Here is a 16845-nt window from a genome sequence, read left to right as displayed (position 1 = left end):
CGCGTGTGAATGTGTGCGAGGCGGTCGTTTGCGTGTCGGCGTGGGTCTGGTTCCCCCGTCGCAGGACTCGCGAAGACGTGCCTCTCGCTGACGGGGAGGCTGGAACCGCGAGGCATCTCCGGCGCAGAGGGAGTCGCCTCGCCGATCTGTTCTGCTCGAGCCTCTCTGGATTCTCCGTCGAGGGGCGAATGGTAATAAAAAATGATAATGATAATATGCTGATTTTGGACACCGAAGCGAAATAACTTTGCCCTTCCTGCGAAACCAGTGCTCGCCCCGTCGAAAAGGAAGGAGGAAAGTTGCGGTGTTTTTCTCCCCTTCCTCGCTTCCCGATGAATCTGAATCACCGGCGGAGGAGAAACCTGAAGAGGTAAAATAAATAAATAAAATAAAAATTAAAAAAGTGCCTTGGCTTCCTTAGGCTGAAGATGCTCCTCGCTGCTTGTGGATGCTGAACCCGAGATCGGCCTGGAAGATGTTTCTCTTTGGGATTACACGTGGCGAAAGGCGGTCACTCCGAGGGAGAGCTGGCTGGTGGTGAGACTCACCTGACCCGCCCTGCCCTCCTCCTTGTTTTGTATTTGTTTTGGGGTGTTTTTTTCCTGCTCTGGGGGACGCAGTGGCTTCAATGGCTCCATCTCCCAGGAGAAGCAGCAGCAGCAGAAAAGATGCCATTGCTTTGCCAAGCGCGTCCTCAACTTTCTGGGCAATTATGATCTTGGTTGGCCTCCTCATCGCCTACTGCAGTAAGTAACAGCCGCAGCCAGATGGCAAATCCACTTCCTTTTTGGCTTGGGTTCTTGGTGGGTTCCCCGCCCCCCGTTTCTTTTTTTCTTTTCTTTGGGAGGTGGGGATAACATTATGCTTGAGAGGCCAAGTTGTCAAAACAGGCACAATGTGTTAATATTAAACTATGGTGCCAAGCAGTCCATCCCACAGAGGGGAAGCTCTGCGAGATGCTCTTCCTTCTATTCGAAACACTTTAATGCTAGCAATAAGAAATGTGGAAAGCCTGTGTTTCCTGTTGGAGGATGTGAGCACACCAGCGGAATCCGTGCCTATATTGTACTTGGTTTACTCCTGTAATTGGAAGCCTGTTTTCCTTTCATCTGTCTTGGTCCGCGCGCCCCCACTTGTGTTTCATGCGCTGAGTTTCACTTGCTCTCGTGACAGATGTCCTGGTAACCACTAGCATCATTTATGGCTCGACACATAGCAACGGAATTACCTGGCTGTAAAACTGCAATAGGGACAAAACTGGAATGTCCTTAGCATCATTCTGGAAAGACTGTTACCAGTGTTGTAATTATTTTTTATATAGTTTCACACTTCTACCTCTTAAAACTAGGAGCTGAGTAAGTGGAGGGTTGTGCATTGTTGATAGATAAGATGTGCTTCGTTTATAGAGGCCAATCTAAGGCTGCAGTCATACACTGTAAAGCTTACGGTTCTGACCAGTGACAGTTCTTGTATAAATATGAACATATTTGGTATGGCTGGGGCGGGGAGCTGTATTTGAACTGAACTGAAATTGATTTGAAATGCAGTTTCCTTGGTGTCTCAGAAAATGTTGCAGTTGAGCACTTGTGTCATTCTAAGGCTTTAATCCTATACAGTACACTTACCTGAAAGTAAGTAAGTACGGTGGAACTTAATAGGACTTATATTTGAGAAGGTGGGGATAGGATTGCTCTGTTGGTCTTCCTTACATTCTCTCCCCCCCTCCCCCTTAATATTAGCTTTTACGGTACTGTATTTTTAATCTGTGGTGGTTGCAAAACTCACTCGGTACAGTATGTTACTGAGATCCTTTCAGGGAATAATTCTTAGGCTGAAGTACAATACAGAGTACAAAAGTCATTCTGCAGCCTATGCTTAGGTTATCGAGAAAAGAAACAGAAGTGTGTCTTTCAGAAGTGTGCCTATCATACCCCGTACAGTTTTTATTTTGTGCACTCTCTCTCTTAACCTTTTGTGGGATACGTCATCCAGTGCTGTAAGGAAATTGAAGTGAGCTATGATGCTTCATCTCTTTGTGATGAATTCCATCACAATTGGGATCTTCTGTCATTGGCTCTATAAAACAGACTCGTCATCATATCCAAACATTCTAGTAGCACATTTCATTGTTTAAAACCATAATGTTCATTTAGTATGCTGATTTCCCCCTAGGCTTTCAAGTTCTTTTTTTACCTGTATATTTCCATTTGTAAGCATTCAACAGCATGATTTCCTGCATGTTTTCCTGGATTTTCATTGGGACTTACTTCATTCATACTTAGAGTTTATGGGATTGTAGCCCAAGTGTTCTTTGCGACTAATAAATATATTGGAAACTGGAAAGAGCACTCTGCAACACTTTAAATTACACTGTTTAAATATCGTGCTAAACGTATGTTAGAGAAGCATGATAATATGTGTGTATAATATGCAGTATATAGACATGATATTTCTAAATACCATTGACCAGGATTTTTTTCCTGCGCCAACAGAAGGAAAAACTTCAATAACTGTGAGAGAGCTATTTCCTAGAGATTTGATCTAGATATTGTGCGTTTTCTTCCCTTAAAATGTGTAACAATAACATTATTGTTTTCGTGTCTTTTCTCAGCACATAGATAAAGACTCATTTGTTTTTGTAAATGAACAATTCCTGAATAACTTATTTGCAAACAAAACCTCTGTTAGTCAACACGCAGTATATACAGGTATATTATGCCATTCAACTCTGAGCAAACATCAAGCAGTCTAAAATCTGTAGCATTGCAACAGTCTGCCCCTTATATTCTTCACTGACTTCAATGCACAACTTTGGAATGTTGAAGTATAATTTGCACATCAACTGACTGCTGTAGTGTTTGAAGTACATTTTTAGCTTTATCCTTTATCCAGGAATAATAATAAAAATCCTGTGCATATCTACTTAGGAGCAAGCTACTCCTCTCTGTGTAAACATGAATGATGATTGCTCTGTCAAAGTGTAAGTAGGGGGAAAGGTGTGCTAATGTAACTTCAATAGAGCCCCGTCACTTTAATAGTATACATGTTTGAAGATTCCCCTCAAGAATTGAAACATAGGCAGTTTGTTTTAAATGTCTCTTATTCAAACCATTTAAGAATTAGTCATTGGTTATTACTTTTGTGATGTTTGAAGTGTAAACAATATGAACATTTGCAGCATCCTTAATGTTATGTTCATTAGTATAAATACATCAGCGCATTTTAAATTGGGCAGCTTTAGTCCAAAGTACGCAGGCAGTTAAATTACAGCAAATTACCCCGAACATAGACTTCATATGATGGATAAGTAAAAGATTGAAGTAACCTTTCAACATAATTCAAAGTGTTGCTTCTCTTATTCCTTTCTCTTTTCTCCTCTATTAAGATATGTTCCTATTCTGGGTATTTTTAATGAAGAAGTGCAGGAGATAAATTTAGCTTGTAAAAAGTGTTACAAAAAGCATTTAGATCAACACACCACTAATTAGAATGCTATTTATTCTTTAATTTATTGACATGATAGCTGTTGCTTGTATACCCTAAGATGATAATCTTCTCGTTTCTCTTCTCCCACCCCCCACCCCTTAATTTTTTGGCTTATAGTTAAGGATAGTGGCTCCACCCAATGGCTGAAGGAGAGACCTGTACTAGACCAATTAGGTTAGTTGCTATAGTGATAAAGCTTTGTCAGGCATTTCCTCCGGAGGGAAAAAGAACCAGAGTTAAGAAGGCTCTAGGTGGGAGGCAGTGGCAGAAACTAGGGGGGGGGGGGAATAACTGTGATAAAATATTTTAAAATGTGCTTGCTTATGAAAGATCCTGTAATATTTCATTTTCAAAAAGCAAAACAGTGCACTTAAAACCCTACTCTATTAACGTGTTGAGCAGTGTATCAGACTCTTAAAGATGTCTGATCTTGCCATGATTAACATACGTTGGGATTGCATTTTGTCTGGGCTTCTGCAATTTGCTTTATGTTGGACTACCTTTGAAGCACTGCTTGGAAACTTCAACTGATGCAGCCTGATTGTTGACCAGGAACAGTTATAGGGAACATGCTGTTCACTGGCTACTGAATCATTTTAGGGCATGGAGGGCACAAGGAGAAGGGGACGACAGAGGATGAGATGGTTGGACAGTGTTCTTGAAGCTACTAACATGAGTTTGGCCAAACTGCGAGAGGCAGTGAAGGATAGGCGTGCCTGGCGTGCTCTGGTCCATGGGGTCACGAAGAGTCGGACACGACTGAACGACTGAACAACAACAACAACAACAAAACATAGGAAAGCCTAAGCAGCTTGGGACCAGGGTACTTTAAAGGCCATCTTCTCCCACATGAGCCCGTCTTTTAAAGGGTCTTTTTCTTCTGAGTTGTGGAACGAGAGGATTTCATCAGTGGCTGTACCCTTGCTTTTGAATCTTTTCCCTTATGGAGATTTGTTTAGCTCTCTTTGTTTTGTTTTCTTTCTGCCAGCAGAAAAGCAATTTTTACTTAGAGAACAAAGAAACCGTTTTTATTTAGAGAAGGCTTTTGACTGTCGGTTTAATTTGCCTCATTTATTGCTCAGCATATTTTAATCAACCGATATTGATGACGATTATTGTTCTGAGTAGTCTTACCTGCTTCTTATGTGTTCATGTTTCTATACATCCACCATTGGCTGCATTTTTACTGTATTGTTAGCGTCCTTGAGTGGCATGCATAGAAAAGCAGAATATAAATTGAAATTATAAACATATTAATGTAGATCTTGTGTAGATCCAGCAACAGGTGATTGGCAACTGGCCTCTTAAAGTAATCTAATTCTACAAGTTCATTAAATTGTAGTGGCTGGAGAGAAATACTTAATGTGGGCTTGTGATGCAACAGATCAGAGGTGTTAATAGTGTGATAAAGTACATGTTTGTAAGTAAAACATATCTAAATTGTCAATATTTCCCATTAGCCTAGATAATTGACATTTGAACTATTTAAACAAATCGCATAAACTACTTAATTTACAGTTACACTGCTGAGATGCTTTTAAGTCCTATCTAGTAAATAAATATTCTGTGTGATAACAACAGCAATGCTTCAGGGGACAAGACCTGTATGTAACTATATTTAGAATGCTATAATATTCATCTGCCATGAGCCGAAGGATGGTCTATGCTACAAACCAGTCCTAAAATGAAGGCCCATATTGTTAGATCTGTATCATTGAAGCCCCCACCCCATATTTAACTGATCTTTTTAAATTCTGATTATTGGTTTTTATTCACCCATTATTTATGCTTAATCAAGTATTCTATGCACCTGTACATGTTTTAATCTAAGGTTGTTTTTGCTCCCATTTATTTAACAATTATTCGCTTAGATTCATACTGTTAGGCTATTTATTTCTATGTTTTGCTTATGTTGGTCTGTGACCGAATAAAGTAAATTCATTCATTCATTCTATAGTATTCACAATAAAGTTGCTACATATTTTGTTGTTGTTCAGTTGTTCAGTCATGTCCGACTCTTCGTGACCTCATGGACCGTAGCACGCCAGGCACCCCTATATTTCACTGCCTCCCGCAGTTTGGCCAAACTCATGACAGTCGCTTCGAGAACACTGTCCAACCATCTCATCCTCTGTCGTCCCCTTCTCCTTGTGCCCTCCATCTTCCCCAACATCAGGGTCTCTTCCAGGGAGTCTTCTCTTCTCATGAGGTGGCCAAAGTGCTGGAGCCTCAGCTTCAGTATCTGCCCTTCCAGTGAGCACTCAGGGCTGATTTCTTTAAGGATGGATAAGTTTGATCTTTTTGCAGTCCATGGGACTCTCAAGAGTCCAGCACCATAATTCAAAAGCATCAATTCTTCGGTGATCAGTCTTCTTTATGGTCCAGCTCTCACTTCCATACATTACTACTGGGAAAACCATAGCTTTAACTATACGGACCTTTGTCGGCAAGGTGATGTCTCTGCCTTTTAAGATGCTGTCTAGGTTTGTCATTGCTTTCCTCCCAAGAAGCAGGCGTCTTTTAATTTCGTGACTGCTGTCACCATCTGCAGTGATCATGGAGCCCAAGAAAGTCAAATCTCTCACTGCCTCCATTTCTTCCCCTTCTATTTGCCAGGAGGTGATGGGACTACATATAGTTAGTTTTAATTTCCCCTGCACTAGTTCTTACAACTTCCACAGCATAGTTTCTGCAGCTTGCATGAAGTTGAAGATGCTGGTGCTACACACAGGCAGCCATGTGGAGGCAGACATCATGCATAGAACTTAAAACATGATGTTCTTAAAACACATCATGACATGGCGGTGGGGAATTACTTCCTTCCATCATCACCCCAATGTATTCCTCCTATTTTCATGAGACAACAGAAACCTACTAATCACCTACAGTGTTAGAAATGGAGATATGAAAACTAGGAGCTCAATCGCGCCTTAAGACTAGGTTATGAGCGCAACAACAGAATGTTTAGACGCACTTTCTGATAACAAGAATACAAAGCTGAAAATGAATGAACTGCAGCTAAAATATTATGTTCATTTTTCACATGGTCTAGTCCTTCCCCTGCCCACCCCCCAAAAATTGGGCAAACAGGCCAAACCCTATGCCAAAGGATAAATGGACATAAATCTGATATCAGGAATCACAAGACAGAGAAACCAGTAGGAGAACACTTCAATCTCCCAGGACATTCTATACAGGATCTCAAAGTAGCTGTCTTACTACAAAGGAATTTCAGAAATAGACTGGAAAGAGAAGTTGCTGAATTGCAACTCATTACCAAACTCAAAACCACAGAGAGACCTGGTCTGAACAAAGACATTGGATTCTTATCTCATTATACAATACAAAGCTATCTTTAGCCATCTCACCCCTTGCTTTTTCCTTTAGGACTAATTGCAGTCGTTAACAGTCATCAACAGATTTTCCACACCCATCAGCCAGTCACCCCATTCCCACCACCCTTCTGAGTAATACGCCTCCTCACTCTCTCACTATATATAAGGGTCTGGTGACTTCTGTTTCAGTGTATCTGAAGAAGTGTGCATGCACACGAAAGCTCATACCAAGAACAAACTTAGTTGGTCTCTAAGGTGCTACTGGAAGGATTTTTATTTTTATTTTGTTTTGACTATGGCAGACCAACACGGCTACCTACTTGTAACATTCTTTAAGAGGGTCTCTTCTCCAGTCTTTGGTGAGTAGCTGGAAGTGGGGAGGGAGAAAAAGGCCCTCCTTTCCCTTCCCTCTGAAGTTTTAATATGAAATCTTAGGCGCAGTACTGCTCCCAGAGCTCAGAAACTGTTTGCGCTAAGGAAATTCCCGGTCACAAAATGCGCCTAGAACAATGAGAGTTTTGAGCACTGATCATCTAGGAATTGTGGAACTGAACCAACAATTTCTAATTGTTTGGCCTTAAATGGAGCATTCCAAACAAATGTTTTAAAAGGCTCATCTTTTTTAAAAAAATCTTTTTTTGAGTTTTCAGAATCAAAAGTAGCAAAAAGCTTGACAGATGTTAACAAAATGTTCCATATCTCCACTTTCTTCTCCCAAGACGTGGAAACATAGTGGAGCCTGGATAGCTTAGTTGGTTAGTGTTGGTGCTGAGAACACCAGTGTTGCAGGTTCAATCCCCGATGGCTCTATATGGAAGTTAGACTAGATGATCATCAAGGTCCGTTCCAACTCTACAATTCTTATGATCTTATGGAGCAAGTCAGGGAGCATTTCTTGCTTGTGACTGAAACAAGTATCACCCTTTTAGAATCTGTTGCAATTTTGGGGGTGGGGTGGATAAAAATAGAGTCACCTAGCCTCCCATAGGGATGCAGGTGGCGCTGTGGGTTAAACCACAGAGCCTCGGGCTTGCCGATCAGAAGGTCGGTGGTTCGAATCCCCACGACTGGGTGAGCTCCTGTTGCTCGGTCCCTGCTCCTGCTCACCTAGCAGTTCAAAAGTACGTCAAAGTGCAAGTAGATAAATAGGTACCGCTCCGGCGGGAAGGTAAACAGCGTTTCCGTGCGCTGCTCTGGTTCACCAGAAGCGGCTTAGTCATGCTGGCCACATGACCTGGAAGCTGTACGCCGGATCCCTCGGCCAGTAATGCAAGATGAGCGCCGCAACCCCAGAGTCTGACTCGACTGGACCTAATGGTTAGGGGTCCCTTTATCTTTACCTTTAACCTCCCATATTCTTTTGTTGGTTACTGGGTCCAAAACAGCAGGCATCACAGGGGTGCCTATGGGTAAGAAACCTGGCAAATTCCAGACAAATCACTCCAGGGGCTTTTATACCAGACACCTTTAGCATTGATTTTGGGGTGGAAAGTTGTAAAAGAATGCAGGAGCCCTGCCAGATCAGCATCCTGCTCTCACAGTGGTTAATCGGATTCCCATGGGAAATCTGCAAGGAATTTGCTATCTCAAGCAAAACAAATCCCTCTTTTCAAGCTAGACCTGTGAGTTGCAAATGAGGTCTTCTTCTCCCCCTTCCTCATCCTAGCATGTTCCTTAAGTTTAGAGGCATGTTTCAAGTTTTTGCTCTTGAAAGCTGCCCCTGCCAAAGCATTGGGAATTGAGAGTGCCAGGAAAATAATTCCCTCTGATTACAATCTAGGCTTGCCCATCACAATGGAGCTCTTCTTCTGGACGCTCTCCCTACTCTGGTGTTCATTCTCCCTTCCCCATCATCTCAACCTGGAATTATGTCTGGGTTGTTGAGCGGCCACAAAGTGCTTCAGCTGTCCCTTCTTTCAGTTGTGCTGCCCTATAGAGATCCTACTTCACTTCTGGGAAGTTCAAAACATGGGGCAAACAGTAGCTGTCCTGCACCATGATTCCAGTCCAGGAGAGGCCTCCCAGTTTTCTGTTAAGGGAAATATGACAACTCCTAAACATTCTATATTAAATAGCGAAAATGGAAGTTAAGCTCTTAGATGTATGCTGCTGAGATATTGCTTTGGGGAACAGTATGAACGGCAAAGGAATACTTTTACATCTTATTTTTTAATTAATCATTATTGAAAATTATGTCAAAACAGACATCAAAAATTTCACAAATAAACGGCTGCAGCGTTATAAAGAATAAAAAGCTTCAAAAATTACTTATGCTCCCCCCCTCTCTCCTTCCCCCCTTCCCTGCTTCCCTCACCCATATGCGACCTTATTGGTATTATCATAATCTATTCTGCCATGTTACTTATTTTTATTCTTAATATACACATATCTTAATATCTTAATATACACATATCTTAATATCTTAATATACACATATCTTAATATCTTAATATACACATATATTAATATATTAACATCTTCACATATTATTATCCAATAACCTTGCAATTAATAATCCATTATATTTACTATTAGCTAATTTTCTTTTCCATATTTCTTCATATATATATATAAATCTACACTTTCCCATTCGTTCTTGACTTTCTGAGTAGAGCTTCCTCTTACCAATGCTGTTAGTTTCGCCAGTGTCATAAACTCATAAATTTTTAATCTCCATTCCAGCATGTCTGGTATTGTTGTTGTTTTCCAGTATTTTGCGACCGATAGCCTTGCTGCTGCTGTTCCATAAAGGAATATATTTTTCTTGTCATTAGGAATATCATCCGTTAATAAGCCCAGCAAATATGCTTCAGGTGTCTTAAAAAGGTAAAGGGACCCCTGACCATTAGGTCCAGTCGTGTCCGACTCTGGGGTTGTGGCGCTCATCTCGCGTTACTGGCCAAGGGAGCTGGAGTACAGCTTCCGGGTCATGTGGCCAGCATGACTAAGTCGCTTCTGGCGAACCAGAGCAGTGCATGGAAACGCCATTTAAATTCCTGCCAGAGCGGTACCTATTGATCTACTTGCACTTAGACGTGCTTTCGAACTGCTAGGTGGGCAGGAGCTGGGACTCAGCAACGGGAGCCACCCCGTTGCAGAGATTTGAACCGCTGACCTTCTCATCAGCAAGCCCTAGGCTCTGTGGTTCAACCCACAGCGCCACCCGCGTCCCTTTCAGGTTTCTTACATATTGTGATTTTAAAGATTTTTTTAAAAGTCCTCATGAATCTTAATCCAAAACTGTTTTGTTAGCCTGCACCCCCACCACATATGAAAAAGGGTTCCTACTTCTACTTTACATCTCCAGCATAAATTGGAACACTTTTATATCTTGTTAGATTTAAGCAAGGCCCAGTTTTGAAAAAGGTGTGGGAAAGGCATAGCATTGACATACTATATAATGAAATGTGAACATTTGCCGTTTCCAATAAGCTGCACTGAAACTTTGTGTAGTTTGCTAAAAGGCTTTCTTGATACAAGGTCACCGTTGTCTTTTGCCAAATACAAAAAAAAGTGCTCTAGGAATAAAAGATTGGTTACATAATATTTTTTTTAGTAGCATTTTTGCCTTCTTCTGTGCAACTACCTTTCTGCAGGGGAACCCTGTTACAATGCTTGTGCTATGTACGTATCCATATTTTTCTTTTCTCTCTCCCTCTCTCCCCCCTGCCCAAATACACACCAGTTTTTCCTTTTCAGTCTGTTTCTCTGTCAAGCTTATTACAGATATTTGAGAATTATGATGATGATCATTTTATCATATTAGAAAAGCAAATCATAAAAAATGCCCATATCTTTTACGAGACATCCCAGCTGCTCTTTTTAAAAATAAAAATAAAAAGAGGGCATGCTGTTGAATTAGAAAAGGTACTTTAAAATTAATGACCTCTGCAAAATGCCACCTGCCAGGCACGGCATCCAAACTGACATTCCAAATATTCTGGGGAGAAAGGGCAAAGCAGTTGATTATGTGTTAATGTATAGTATGATAGAGGACGCAGGTGGTACTGTGGGTTAAACCACAGAGCCTAGGGTTTGCTGATCAGAAGGTTGGCGGTTCAAATCCCTGCAACGGTGTGAGCTCCTGTTGCTCGGTCCCTGCTCCTGCCAACCTAGCAGTTCGAAAGGACGTCAAACTGCAAGTAGATAAATAGGTACTGCTCTGGTGGGAAGGTAAACGGCATTTCCATGCGCTGCTCTGGTTCACCAGAAGTGGCTTAGTCGTGCTGGCCACATGACCTGGAAGCTGTATGCCAGCTCCCTCGGCCAGTAAAGCGAGATGAACACCGCAACCCCAGAGTTGTCTGTGACTGACCTAATGGTCAGGGGTCCCTTTACCTTTATAGTATGAGAACCAAAGCTGAATTTGAAGAACAAAATAAAAAATAAAAATATTCCTTCCAGTAACACCCTAGAGACCAACTAAGTTTGTGCATGCACACGAAAGCTCATACCAAGAACAAACTTAGTTGGTCTCTAAGGTGCTACTGGAAGGAATTTTATTTTTTATTTTGTTTTGACTATGGCAGACCAACACGGCTACCTACCTGTAACTGAATTTGAAGAACTCCTTTTGCACATGCCCTCAGTTCTCATCCATCTAATCTTCGGTAGTGGAGAGGCATTATTTTTGAACAGGTGCACAATCTTTGTTCTTTACTCCTCAATTACCAAAATTATTCTTGCAAACATGGATAAAGAAGGAAGGTTTCCAGGTGTCAGGGACAGACTGGCCACTGAGAAGTGGTGGCATTACAAATACTTTTTAGAACAGAGTTTCTGTGGAAGGATAATTTCTTGCAAAACCATCTATCCGGCTCATCATTTTTGCTTCCGTTTGTTTCATGGTCCCATTGTTTCTGCCCTACCTAGAGTAGGTTTAGGAAGCCTTGCCTTCACTCCAATTCGGCTTCAGAAGTGATCCCTGCAGCATTAAAAAATGGAGACAAATCAAAATGAGAATCTGCCCCCCCTCTTGTTTTGGAATCCTTTGTGTTTTAAAAAGAATACCACCAAACAGCTGCTGGGAATACAATTAAACTTGCCTCATATTTCACCTCTGTTCAGGCTCTTCAATCACCGAAATGCCTCCAACTTTGCACCTTCCGAACAAGGGCATTTCAGCTGAGCAGTAGCCTGTATAAAATTATAGGGCTTGAGTTTTCTATTTCTGTTCTAGAAGATTGTATGTTGGTTTCATTACCATTTTCCAGACTGTCCTTGCATGAGAATAGGACTTGTTCTACAGCACCGAATAATAGTTAAACATTTTTTTTGTGTGAACTGACCTTACATTGTACTGTGAGTGTCCATCTTACCTTGTATATTTCTATTTCGTGTAGAACTTCATTGTTAACGGGTATTAAGGAATGGTTCACAATGTATGGTCATTATTTGATGTGTACAGTGTCAAGTATGAATGAGCCGTTTCTGAATCTGAGATGTCCCGTTCAGATGTGCAATTTATAACACCAAAGTTATAACTTTCATTTCATTCCCCATGTCCAATTCAGTGCTTTCTTGAAGCATTTTAGCTCAGATATTCAGCTGCCACCTCAGAAGTCCCGTGAAGAAAGATCAAGTGATATATGTTCATCTCGCCTTTATAATATTGGTGTGTGTGTACACACTGATGATAGTAGATTTTTTTTAAGATAAGACTTGTGACATGTGGTAGTACTCTTTTAAAACTTTGCTATATTTATTATAGGCCTATAAATAACATCTTCATGACACATAGAGGAAAAATTATATAGCCAACCATAGTATTTCTGTTTCTATTTAGGGTTGTGATGAGAAACGAAGCAGTCATACCAGATGGCATTTGAGGTTGTGTGTGCATGAATGACACCATGTATGAATTAATCATTTCCACCCCCATTTATATTGAGCCAAATACCTAGGACTGACAATTTAGTTCATTATATGATCATTCTTGCTTCCATGGAAACTGATGCTCCAAAGTCTAAGAATGCCACTGTGTGTGTGTGTGTGTGTGTGTGTGTGTGTGTGTGTGCCCCTTTTCTCTTATCTATATTTATGACATTCCTCACTATCCTATCGCAAGATGTGCATGTACCAATTAATATTAATTTTATAAAAAATCACTTGGACGTATACAGGAGCAACAGCTTGGTCGCTTAAGCTTATTTTAATTTCTTTGAGTGGCTAAGTAATGGTTGGGTCACATGTAGACTACATAGGAAGTCAGGCCATTGGTCCACCCAGCACAGTGACTGACAACTGTTCTCCAGGGTTGCAGACAAGTGTTTTCCACAGTCTTACCTGGACATGCTAGAGGTTGTATCTGGGACTTTCTGCATGCAAGGCAGATGCTCTACTACTGAGCTACAGCTCCTCCTCAAACTTGGGATTACATACTCCTTCCTTCCTCTTCCTCTTCTTCTTCCTCTTCCACTGTCTTCTGCAAAGCAGTTTTTTGTGGACAAAACAGCAAGCTATGCTTTGCCTCAAGCCTGGAGGAGGAGGAGCAAATTGTGAATACATAAACCTGAGGCTCCTTGCAGGCTCATCATCAGAGCACCATCAGAGCACAGGGCGTTATGTCTAAACCATCCCAGAGTGTTTATCTAACTAATTTTTTTTTATAAAGGATAATCTTACATTAAACGTAAGTGTGCATTTAATCTGGAAATTGAATTTCACCATAGTATCCTATTACCGCTATGTGCTAGTATGACTATTTAGTTACAGGTGGGTAGCCGTGTTGGTCTGCCATAGTCGAAACAAAATAGAAAATTCTTTCCAGTAGCACCTTAGAGACCAACTGAGTTTGTTCTTGGTATGAGCTTTCGTGTGCATGCACACTTCTTCAGATATATCTTCTTCAGTGTATCTGAAGAAGTGTGCATGCACACGAAAGCTCATACCAAGAACAAACTCAGTTGGTCTCTAAGGTGCTACTGGAAAGAATTTTCTATTTTGTTTCGACTATGACTATTTAGGTTATGGTGTCCTGAGCTTATTGTAGACCCTATTTCATTTTATGCATGTTCAGACTGTTAAGTTTTGAAAACTAATCTTATGTTGTAGTTGAATTCAAAGTCTCAACCCTCTTTTGCTAAACCTGCTAAGGACTTTGTCTTAATCGTGTAGTCTGAGCTTTTCATAAATCCTGGTTTGATCCTATCTAGTAGGAGGGAAAATGCCTCTTTCGGTTGATACCGTTTAAAATTATTTCCACGGGTAAATCAATGGGCTAAGTGTCACTACCCTGCATATCTGTGAAATCCTGAGGAAGCTCAGTGCCAGGACCAAAACATAAAAATGAATAGGTCAGAACTTGTTGTTGATCTTTCTTTCGGCCTGGGGAAACTTCCTGTTTCCCCCCAGAATGAAATTCATGTCATTGGCATGTAGAAGAATGTTACGTTTTTGTTTGTAACTTACTGAAACTCAAAACAGGATCTATACTGAATGTAATGACTAGCTAAAAGAAAATTATTGTTTCTCACTCTCTGTGTCTTGAACAACTAAATAAAATACTCGAAAAATTAGAATATCGTGGAAAGGTTCATTTCTTTCAGTAATTCAGCTTAAAAGGTGAAACTAATATATGAGATAGACTCATGACATGCAAAGCGAGATATGTCAAGCCTTTATTTGTTATAATTGTGATGATTATGGCGTACAGCTGATGAGAACCCCCAAATTAACAATTTCAACTTTGGGGTTATCATCAGCTGTACGCCATAAGCATCACAATTATAACAAATAAAGGCTTGACATATCTCGCTTTGCATGTCATGAGTCTATCGCATAAATTAAACTCCATTAGCTAATGAAAACAATTGCTTACATAAATGGACTTTTCCACGATACTCCAATTTTTCAAGTTTCACCTGTACATTGAAGTCTGCAGTTGACTGACTTGTTGATAGTTCAGGATTTGCCCACATGTCTAACAGGTCCATGCTATAGATTATAGAGAGAAGTTGAGGAGGAATAACAATATTTAGCCTGCTTGGCAGTAAATAGCATGCTTCAAAAGTGACACTTGTGTGCTAAGGCACAGTCAGCCTGCCACTGCGCACACACAAACACAGCAAAACAATCTTCGATCAAAACAGACCACAACGTAAGTTGGTGTTCAAAGGTATTCCATTTGTTTGGGATGGGTTCTGGGTGTGCACCGAGTGACTGGAATGGTTTCATTTCCAAAACGTTGTGCTCATGTGCATCTAAGCCACCCAACTGTTTTGACATCATTTTTATTTATAAAACCACTGCAGCTTTTGCTCCATCCCTTCTTGGTTTCTGTTTCGCCACAACCTCTTTGATTTCAGCCTGGCTTCTTAGCTCTGTCTTTCCTTACTTGTCTGCTACCCAGCTTGAGTTTGTGGTCCCAATCCTGTCTGTTTCTCTGGTTCTTTTCTCTCTCTTCATCTTCAGCATGTTTGCATTTTTACTTCATTTTTCAAAATCCAAGTATGTATTTTCACCTGGTTGCAATTAGTCCAGAGACAATCTCCTATCTCCTATACAAAGCACAATGTGTGTTTTCTCCCTGTTTGTGTCAGCACCAATGTTTGGCTAAGTAGCTGCTATATCCCTTCTCCTTTCCATATGAAATCTAAGCAGACTGCTTCTTTGTAGAGGGCAAAGAGCCAAGCACTACTGGCCGATTCATTTCTCAGGTGAGCTGCAATTGTCATCAGTTATTTGTTTCTGAGTTTGTCAAACCTGGCATCTTAATGTTCTCATCTTTTCAATTCATTTTCTACCATTTAGTATCTGGAAGACAATGCTTCAACAGCCTTGATTATTTTTTTATTCCAAATATGCATTTACATACAGGTTTTTTTTTTTTTAATGTTTCAAATTATAATACATACACATATTTCCGACAAAACATACACAACCTACATACATTTTTCAACATCTTAAAAACCAAACACTCCATCATACTTTCCTTATCTTCATCACACTCTACCCACCACCTTCCAACACCCCACACCCCACCCTGTGCATGACTTCCAGTCAACTCAGCTATAATTTCTTTCTGTTTCTCCTCTTTCTTTCTTCTAAAACACTATTATTCCAATTTCTCGTTTATTTACAGTTCCCCTTTGTTGTCTAACTTATTTAATATCCAATAGTTGTAACGGAACTTGTTCATTATAATAGGAGATTTGACTTTTCAACATAATTTTTCAAGTATCCTCTGAACGCTTTCCAATCTTTGTCTGCCCTTTCTTTTGTGGTCCTTCCAATTTCTTCCATTATTTTAGACATATTGTGATATTCTAGAAGTTTGGCGAGCCATTCTGTTTTTGTTGGGATTGCTCCACTTTTCCAATTTTTTGCTATCAGTAACCTTGCGGCTACTGTTGCATATAAGTATAATGTTTTATCTTCCTTCTTTAAACTGTCTGGTACTATTCCCAGTAGGAAACCTTCTGGTGTTTTTTTAAAAGAGTATTTAAACATTCTTTTCATCTCGTTATATACAGTTTCCCAAAATCGGACTATGTTGGGGCAATTCCACCATATGTGTATCATGGTGCCTTTTCCTGCATTGCATCGCCAGCAGACATCTCCGCAGTTTTTATTTATTTTGGCTATTTTTTCTGGTGTTAAGTACCACCTGTGTTGTATTTTCAAATAATTTTCTTTCAATATATTACATCTAGTAAAATTCATATCTTCTTTCCATAATTTTTCCCATTGCTCTAACATAATATTCTTTCCAATATCTATTGCCCATTTAATCATTGATTCTTTAACTAATTCATCCTTTGTCTCCCATTCTAACAACAAATTATATAATTTGGATATATTTTTTGAAGTTTCTTGTAATAAATATTTGCTAAATTTAGAAGTTCCTTTTTCAAATCCTATTTTTTTATCTTTTTGTAATCTGTATTTAATTTGGGTGTACTGAAACCAGTCTGTAATATATGCCTTTATTTCTTCATAATCTTTTAACTTTAATACAGCATTTTCTTCTTCTAATACATCTTTATAAGTGACCCAATTTTCTTTCATGTTCCATTTTTTAACT

The 16845-nt window shown here is 40.0% G+C and overlaps 1 protein-coding gene across 4 annotated transcripts in view; it reads left to right on the top strand.

Annotated features, from left to right (window-relative positions):
• Positions 1-395: 395 nt before the first annotated feature.
• The window catches only part of TAFA5 (TAFA chemokine like family member 5), a 339820-nt gene continuing 323370 nt past the window's right edge, over positions 396-16845 (top strand). For all 4 annotated transcript variants that reach the window (XM_033161859.1, XM_033161857.1, XM_033161856.1 and 1 more), the window contains exon 1: positions 396-746. In XM_033161859.1, coding sequence (XP_033017750.1) covers positions 629-746 — 118 coding nt within the window. In that variant the 5' untranslated portion in view covers positions 396-628. The remainder of the gene's footprint in view (positions 747-16845) is intronic.

This window comes from Lacerta agilis, chromosome 10 (assembly GCF_009819535.1).
Source record: "Lacerta agilis isolate rLacAgi1 chromosome 10, rLacAgi1.pri, whole genome shotgun sequence".
NCBI lineage: Eukaryota > Metazoa > Chordata > Lepidosauria > Squamata > Lacertidae > Lacerta > Lacerta agilis.
The sequence above is the reverse complement of the archived record's forward strand: the minus strand, read 5'-3'. Positions and strand labels throughout refer to the sequence as shown.